The 9,185-nt window shown below is 34.3% G+C and overlaps 1 protein-coding gene across 1 annotated transcript in view; it reads right to left on the bottom strand.

Moving 5' to 3' along the window:
• Positions 1–731: 731 nt before the first annotated feature.
• The window catches only part of CHIC2 (cysteine-rich hydrophobic domain 2), a 56,657-nt gene continuing 48,203 nt past the window's right edge, over positions 732–9,185 (bottom strand). Inside the window, exons 4-6 of the mRNA XM_006868061.1 lie at positions 5,438–5,494; positions 5,212–5,271; positions 732–1,079 (exon numbers count right to left, since the gene is read on the bottom strand). Of these exons, the coding sequence (XP_006868123.1) occupies positions 1,029–1,079; positions 5,212–5,271; positions 5,438–5,494 (168 nt within the window). The 3' untranslated portion in view covers positions 732–1,028. The remainder of the gene's footprint in view (positions 1,080–5,211; positions 5,272–5,437; positions 5,495–9,185) is intronic.

Raw genomic sequence — 9,185 nt, 5'->3', positions numbered from 1 at the left:
TCAAACATGTTACACTCTCAATCGTGTATACAAACTGGACAAAAAGCAAAATAAATAGATTAAAAAAGCACTAAATAGGTCCCCCACTTCTTAGTAATAATATATATTTTTTTTCTTAGTAATAATCTTGTTCTAAATATCAGTAGGGTATTAAACAGCTGTTTACTTTTCATTTTATTAGAGTTTTTGCTTTCTTTCAAAGACTTTTTCGTAGACATTTTTAAAAGGACTACATCCATACTTCTGTATATGAGAGCTGATAAACAATAAAAGATAACTCCAGTATGGCTATTCTGACCTTGGACACAATATACAGGTGATGTGGCCACTCACTGCCCTCGGACCCTGAGCTCTAAGAACAAGAAGATGCATGTACACCACTCACTGACCTGTCAATTCTAATCATTCTGTAAAGACAGAGATGCTTTTCAAACTTGCTCTTTTTTTAATGACTGGACTTCATAACAACTACAGGCATAATCTATTGTAAACAGAACACCAGGAAGTGTATGAGAGAGGGACTGTTAGGTTCCAGAAAGCTACTAAGAAAACATACAATTTAAAAATAATGACCATGTGACATTTAAAAAGTTAGAAAAATAATACAAAGAATGTGTTTGTTAGAATAGCTAAGTAGAGACTTAAAGAGATGCTTTCTGTGTTAAGGAATTTAAAAATTAAGGACTCTGTGTACCTGGGTGATAAAAGAAAAAACACTGGCCACTCTGTAGGCTAAGTTCAAATGTATTTTTTGATAATACAAAAAAGTAATCCTTGAAAATCAGAATACATAACAGAAAAGAGCACAATAACTTAAGTATTAAACATCTGTATGAAATAACTGTTGCAAAGTTTGACAAAAATGCACACTTAGAACATGCGGTTATTTAAAAACAAAACAAAACAGAACAAAACAAAACACCACACGATTCTGTAGAACCCATGTTATGTCACCACCAGGAAAGCACCAAGCAAGGCACCATTGGAAAGACAACATACTTGGAAAGTCTCTATAAATAAAGCAAATGCTAATCTGGTCGAAAAATTGGTGTCTTTGGTAAAAATTCTATGAGGATGACCTGTAGAAAGAGAGAAAAAGTTTTAAGAATATTTAAATAGACTTTTATCATAACAAAACTTCAACAGTTTTTGAAAATCCAGTCACATGTCATAACCACAACTTTGCACTATTATAACAGACATTTATTTGACAACGTAGATAGCTCCATCACTGAAAAATTTTCTTCTGATTTCTGAATCTTTACCAAGTAGGAAAATATTTCAAAGTTTGGTAAGGTGAGTACAGTTGGATGATATAGACAATGTCTCTAACACACAGAAGAAGCCTGAAGGAACGAACGAATGAGAACAGGGATCTAACATTTATTGAGAGCAACAACAACAGAATGACAACACCTGGTATGATGTTGTTGTTGTTGCTGTTGAGCACTGCGGAGTTGGTTCCAACTCACAGCGACCCTGTAAAGGGTTTCGAAGGAGCGGCTGGTGAGTTTGAACTGCTTACCTTGAAGTTCAAACTGACCTTGCAGTGTAGCACATTAACCCACGGTGCCACACCAGGAGTCCCTTCTATATGGAATCATTTAATCCCAGCAATTTATCTGTGAGGCATTCCCACTTCACAGAAAAGGAAACTGATGATCCGAGAAATTTCAGACCACAGATGTGACTGAATCTATATCCTTGCCCTTTCTACTGTACTATTATATTAGGTGGCTGAAGCTGACCCAATAGTTATTTCTTAAAGATTGCTCCTTTCTATCTAAACTAAGAAGTGTTGTGGCTCCAGAGTATAAGCATTGAACTTCTAACCACAGTCTGTAGTTCAAACCCACCAGCTGCACCGTGGAAGAAAAATGAGACCTTCTGCTCCCACAAAGATTCACATCCTTGAAAAACCGTATACAGGGTTGCTAAGAGTCCAAACAGATTCAATAGTACTTAAAACAAGAACATCTAAACTAACCTAATTTCATGGGTCGTCTCTAAGTTTTAAAATTGCTCTCATTTTACTGTACTAGGATCTATAATCTCTAGATAAAGGGTATAGATACTTTCTCTTAATTACATTTAAAAAAAAAATTGTTTCCCTCTTAGATTAGCAAAATTAAACATAAAATTTGGCTCTAAAGGGCCTTTTAAGAGGCCACAAAGAAAACCAGGAGTCCTAGTGTGGAGCTGTAGGATAAGCACTTGACTGCTAACCATGAGGTTGGTGGTTCAAACCACTGGGTAATTAACATTCAGCCTCTTATCATTATACAAAAGTTAGGATTCTGTTAATAAAAGACCTTTGAGATTAAGTTAATAACATTGTCTATATATACATATGGAGTCCTGGTGTGGCACTGTAGGCGGAAGCACTGGATCTCAAGGTTGGTTTGTATTGCAAGGTTAGAGGTTCAAACCTACCAACCGCTCCTTAGAAACCCTATACAGGGTGGCTGTAAGTTGGAACTGACTTGACAGCACTTAACAACAACAACATAGGAAAACTGCCAAAAAGCAAGATATAAGTAACACAATAAACCAGTTTAAGATTTCCAACTGGAACTGTTTGAACTCTTTCCCTGGCTCTAACTCTATATGGAGCAGATGCTAAACAAAAGTGTTTGATTTGAACAGTTCCCAAGTTTGGCTTCACTGCTCAAGTACTTTCTTGTAGCTAGTTAGATTTCCCTGTTTCTCAGTTTCCTAATTTATACAATCAAGGGACTGTACTAAAATGAGAATATTAGACATTGAAACTTAAGAGTCAGCTTCAATAAATGCATCTATGTTGCAACCATGTCCTTAAATCGAGTAGTCTATAATCTTAGTTCTTTCTTAGGCATTACATTTGTACCAAGGATAATGCATAATGCAAAAATACGCTTTTTAAAAGAAATTATCCTAAAGACTCTTCTCCTTCAAAAATCACATATAGAAATTAACCACTTGTCTAATTTCTTCTAAGTAATACTCTCTACCATAGTGGAACATAGAAAATTTGGTGGATATTTTTTCTAGATTGTCTACAAGATTTCAAAATGCAGTCAAGGAATCTGACTTTCCTTAACTAATAAGTAAAGTAAGAGAAAGTAAGAAAAAAATGGAGCTCAAAAGAGGGATACATGTGAAAATGCCCAAATTAATTAGATTTTTTTTATTAAAAAAATGTTTATTGCCTTAAGGAGAGTTTTAAAAAATACATTCTTTCCCCTTTCAACCATCACAAATACAAGAGTATCTAAAAACACATTTTTAACAGCAACTTTTAAACTGTCTTTGTTCTTACTACTCTGATGGGCATCTTCTAGGATGTTGTGAAGTTTTTAACTAGCTAAAAATTTATGAGAAATTACATAAAGTTCAGAATGTTTTATAAGATTACTAGTTTATTTTTAGTTAATAAAAATGTCATAAAACCAATATACTTAATGATGAATGACATTTATCATATTTTTACACAAACAATGAGCCTTTTATGATTGCCAGCTCCACCTGCCAATGTATTCTGTAAGCTTACTGAAAGCTTAGCACAGGGTACTTCCAAAATACCTGGAGGAGACGCTGTGGTTGGCAAACAAACATACACTGTGTCATTTGTGCAAAATTATGGTATATAATTATATCTGGAGATAATTAGTGGCAATGAGAATAACATGTTTTGTTTGCCAGAGTAAATTTAGAAATGTTGTTAAATGCTGTGGAGTTGTTCCGACTCATAGTGACCCTTGTCTAGGGCTTCCACAGAGCGGCTGGTGAATTTGAACTACCAACCTTTCAGTTAGACGTCCAGTGCTTATTCTACAGTGTCACACTAGGGCTATAAATTTAGAAATACACACATACAAATAAAGTAAAGCCTGTTTAGTGTTTGGGTTTACAAATATAGCAAATATTTTATAATAAAACCCTTTATATCATCTACATATTCCTCCTTCCTTCCCAAATGCACACAAAACTCTTACTGACCATGAGGAAAGTATACAATTAGTATTTTCATATTTCACAAACACATACTCAGGTGTGTTTTTTCCTCTTGATTATAAAGAAATACCATGTGTCTTTCTCATCATCATAAATTAACATGTTTGATATAAAAGATAATGATATGAAAAATCTACATTATTCCGTTTACTGAATAGATCTATTCTATGAAAAATCGAGGCATTTTTAAAAGGGTCTTTTATATTCAAGTCTAGAAATGGGATTTGACTGTATGATAATGAGAGAAAGGAGAACTGCTAACAGAGAAAAATGATTTTACAATAATTTCCCAACTATTTAAACACTATTTTAATCAATTTTTTTTAACATATACATACTACCAGTGATGGCTATATTGTTTCAAAGAATAGACAAAATTTGTTAGAAATGTTATGCCAGTACTTCACAAAGGTGATGACTTTAATTTTTAACAAGTAACCTTTTCTTAGATCCCTTTCTCTTTTTCTTTTAATGTAATAACACTTTTATATTTAAAAGAAAATATTCAAACTCAAGTGAGAGTAAGTTTAAAAATCATCATTTTTCTACAGTAGTCTACTTTCTACCAGGACAAAAACTGTTAGGTAAATCAGGGACTTAGCTAAATTAAATCCCATACTGAATAGTTCCAAAATCCACTGACAACAAATGCCAAATCAGTCATATTTTAGAGAATAAACACAGTAAGCAACACCTCATCTCCTACTTACTTTTAAGATAACTTCTACAAAGCAACATTCTAATAAGACTTTGAAAGGTTCTTTAATGGTCGCTGAGGTATGGGCAGTTAAAATCTATAAAGGCGGAAGGTTTCTTAAGCTCCAGCAGTTTGGCTGAAAGGTTTCTTCCATAGTTGGAAACTTGATTAGCATTATATAAAAAAGCCATATCTGACTTGCTGCGTAACCAAAGTTGTGGTTATTCTTTATACAGCATCTAAAATTTCACACTCCATCAACACATGTTCAGGCTATTTTATCTTGGCAATTAATTTATTATTTTTCAGAACACAGTAAAGCCTTGTTTTCAAGTCATTCATAACTTTATAAATCAGTCTTGCACATGAAACCATGCATCTGTGAAGCGTAGAAAATTCGTGCACTCAGGAGATTAAGCGCCTGACACCTTTGCTGATTAATAATCATGGAAAGAATGAGATCAGAAGCAAAATAAATGATCATTTAATAGAGAAACTCACAAAACAGCCCTTTAACTTACATATTCCATCATGTTATTCGTTTCACATTTCCTTTTGCTCAGTCTCCAGTGCAAGCACAGCTAGACAAGTAGGATAGTAAAAGAAGAAAAATGAGTTCTATTTTACTGCAGCACACAGACTAACCCATTTGTCCACCTTTCATATTTTTAGTTCAACAAAAGCATCTGTTTCCATACTGTGCAATTCAGACCCCAACAGTACGAAGCTGCTCCCTGTGGTACTCACCTTGTGGTATAACCTATTGTTTTCCCATTCTAATAACTTCTCAATCGATCTTCGTGTCTAGAAGACAAATGAGAAAAAAGTTTACTCTTGACTGGTTTTCGAGAAACTTTGTTTTGCAGCTGCTTTTGGTGTGAAAAGCAGAGAGGTACAGACAGTGACTGAGTACAGGGGTGGTCTGCAGCACTCCCAACGTTCTAACACTCAACAGGAACCGGAACAGAAATAGCACCCTTTTTCAGAGAGATACCATTGTGATTTTTAGCCTACGTGTCATTTTTAACTGTTGATTTAAAACTTTCAACAACAACAAAGTCTAAAAAGTTAATGTTAACTACCAAATGACATAAATTGATATCACTACTTCTTTCAAAACTAATTTGTTCAGTACTGATACATTTTTTTAAACAAAAGTTGTTAAGTATAGGTAAGAAAATGCAAATGGATTTTAGGGTAAAGTTAAAAAATTAAAAGTTAATAAATAAAAAGCCCAATTTGCAACTAATTTTTACATCATACTTAAAAATAATATTCAAATTTAAAAGTCAGTTTATGAGTCCACAGGTGGAGTTTTCAGATGGAGCTTTATTTAAACTAACATGAACGAACGTCACGCGACACTGAGACTACAATAAAACTCTTTATTCGATACTGCTGTTTTAGGAAACAGACAACTCCACCATTTAGGATCACTTGAGTGTTGCAATACATACTCTGCAGCGTGAAATGGTTCTTGCTCATAAGTATGAACAAAGGAGAGGACAATTCATGGTGCCAGGTGTTAGGATGAGACTGACACAGCTGCAGGTGCAAAAAGGACAGTGTTGCCACAGGACCACTGCAACTTAGTGCAGCTGCAGCTTACTTGCAAGAGAAGGAAAAAACAGTTGGTGCTATGAATGCAGCCCAACTGTAAACAGATCGGAAAATACACATGTCACGGATAACCTAGGACTGTTAGGATCAGGGTGGTTTTGAATAGCTTACGGTTAATAATAAAATGCTAATATTTATTTAAACTATCTATTGTGCAATCTAGTTAGCATATTACCTTTCCGTGTTAAACATGCCTAAGAGACACCACAGTTACATAGGTGCTCATTATAATTCATAATTACTAATGAATTACCATTACTGATGTACATTTTCCAGGTTTATGTCCCCCAAATCAGAAACTCAACTAACTTTCTGGGTAATAATTCATCAATGATTAATTTATTACATTTTTCTTTGTACAGCATCTTTTGGGCAAGAATTTTGAGAGAGAAAAAAAAGTGCCCTTGTTAACAATGATCAGTAGACCTTACTTGTTTCTTTGTAAAGATAGCCTTTTAGAGGCAGCTCTCCTTTTAAATGAAAATAGGGCAGCAGTTATGGTCACACTTTTTGTTAATTTAGTTGCCAGTCAGCCCCAAATCAAAAGAAAATAAGGCTGCAGAGTGTAATTAACATTCAGTTCAGTCGTTTTGTCCCTTGTCTAGCCCCCAAGCTTTGTTAAAATTGCCATCTGAATGCTGAAGGCTGTAGGGAAATCGATTTGATTCTAATCGCACCATGAAAAGAACATGATCTAACTGCTTTCAGCCCTCCGTAAATCTGTACTAGGTCTTTAGCACAATGCAACTTCCAATTTAAAAAGCACTGAATGTCTCGTCAATGACTTTGTGAAGAAAAAAGAACAAGGAGCAGACATAAAAATTCCAATAGTTGTTTAAGCATTAAAGTTCATTTGCATCACAGCGAACCTGAAAAGGGCTGACCTCTCAAACCGCCTCTCAGGTCTATGAAGTTGTAGCCTTGACAAGCTCACATTGACAGAGCTCATTGACTCTGAAAGGCTACTCTATCAATGGTGAAAAATGGCAATAGGTTCTACTCGGAGCAGGCATCTGCCTGCCCACCCGCTGCTAAACCAATGGCAAACCCGATTCAAAACCTGAATCTACCTTGTAATCTTCCTTTCTAGGACCTCCTAATAATAGATTAAGATTACTATACAATTTGAGGGGTTTACTTTTACTGATGATTTTTTCAAAAAGGAGAGCAGGAGAAGTGATGGAAGAACCATGGTGGGAGAAGCAACTTTCCAAGTCTGTTGTTTGGTAAGAATGATAAAGCTCCTACCCAAAAGTACATTCTGCAAATTTTTAGTACTCGAAGAAAAACAGTGAAGTTGCTATCGTCATAATTTAATCACAAATTTCAATTCATGCTATGTTGTAATGAGAATAGATCTTATTATGATATACAAGCAATCGATTTAGAAACTTAAAAAATTTACTTTTGATAACTTAAATTGATAATCAGCACTGATTAAAGCATAATTACAAAGTATGAAAACTGTAAACTCTAAAATATTTAGGCAGCAATTCTGAACATATTCTTTGCCTCTAATTAAGAGTTTAATGATAAGGTTTGGTATAATAACTGTATCTTGTAATATTTTAAAACTTTGAAGTAAACAAGCTAGGCTGCCAAGTTCTGAATAAACATCTAAATATAAAATATTTCTGCACACTTGACAGCCTGGAGTAAAGCCTGTGAATTAGACAGCACCATCTAATCTTGCTGTAAGACTTCTTCCCTGCTTGACAGGTGAAAAAAAAAAAGGCACTTGCACGTGCAGCTTAATTAATCACTGCACTTGACATCTCAATGATTTACAGTGAGGAGCAGGTGAGAACATACAAAACCAGAAAGGGACCCTTGATTTGAGTGGAACGTTTCTAGCACACTAAGGTGACAAGTATATAGATTCTAGCAGTCATTAAAAAAAAAAAGAAGAAAGAAAAGAAACTGTACCACAAATTATTTGTTAGTAACAACAAAAGCTCAAATTAAATGAGAAGGGAAAAAAGCTTTAACTACTGAGAATGTTTAATACTCTGCAATTATTTTTAGTTAACAAAATCAAAATATATTTCAATATTAAATACAATACCAATTCAGCAGACACCGAAAAAGTATATGACAACTCAGCATTTATAACAGCTATTTAAAAGCCTTTAAACACTAAAAGAAAGCACATCATAATTGCAGTCATCTATAAATAAAAGTTAAAGTTTCATGTCCACAGTATTATGCCCAATGAAATATAAGATTCAACACTGACAAACTATAGTTAATTGATGGACATGCAACCCCAGTCTTATACAAATCTGACCTTGATTTTTTAATGTTTATATCTATCCCCAAATCTCCCAAAACTGTTTAAAAAATTAATATGCATCAAAAATATTAGTATAGGATCTTCAGCAAGCTATTCCAACATCATTTTTCAGTATTGTAGGCTAGTGAATTTCTAAAAATGTCATCTTAATTTTCTTAAAAGAATCTTGTGAAAGCCCCAGATTGATAGTCATGGGAACTAAAATCTCCTATTTAACTGAAAGAACAGTGGAAAGGGCAGAGCAGACTTCAGCCCAAGCTTCCCTACAGTGGGCCTTAATCCTTTTCAGTACTCACACCCTGGGGGTGAGGGGACAGGTTAGTGGGTTTTTTAACGAAGGAATGAATCCTCAATCCTTCTGCTTAAGATAATCAACAAGAAATCTAAGTTTATACTGAATTCTTATCCTTAATTAAAAGAACCAAGACCACCAACTCACATCATGCAAGCAAAAGAACTCTTCTGTAATAATGAGGTGAGAATCTGCCTTTCCATATTTGATTCCATTCTTTGGTAACAAAATGAAATGTAATCGCATAAATCATTCATTCAATTTCAACATAACAGTACTTCATTTACTAT

Source organism: Chrysochloris asiatica, unplaced genomic scaffold (genome assembly GCF_000296735.1).
Source record: "Chrysochloris asiatica unplaced genomic scaffold, ChrAsi1.0 scaffold00115, whole genome shotgun sequence".
NCBI lineage: Eukaryota > Metazoa > Chordata > Mammalia > Afrosoricida > Chrysochloridae > Chrysochloris > Chrysochloris asiatica.
Note: the sequence above shows the minus strand (reverse complement) of the source record. Positions and strands in the feature narration are given on the sequence as shown.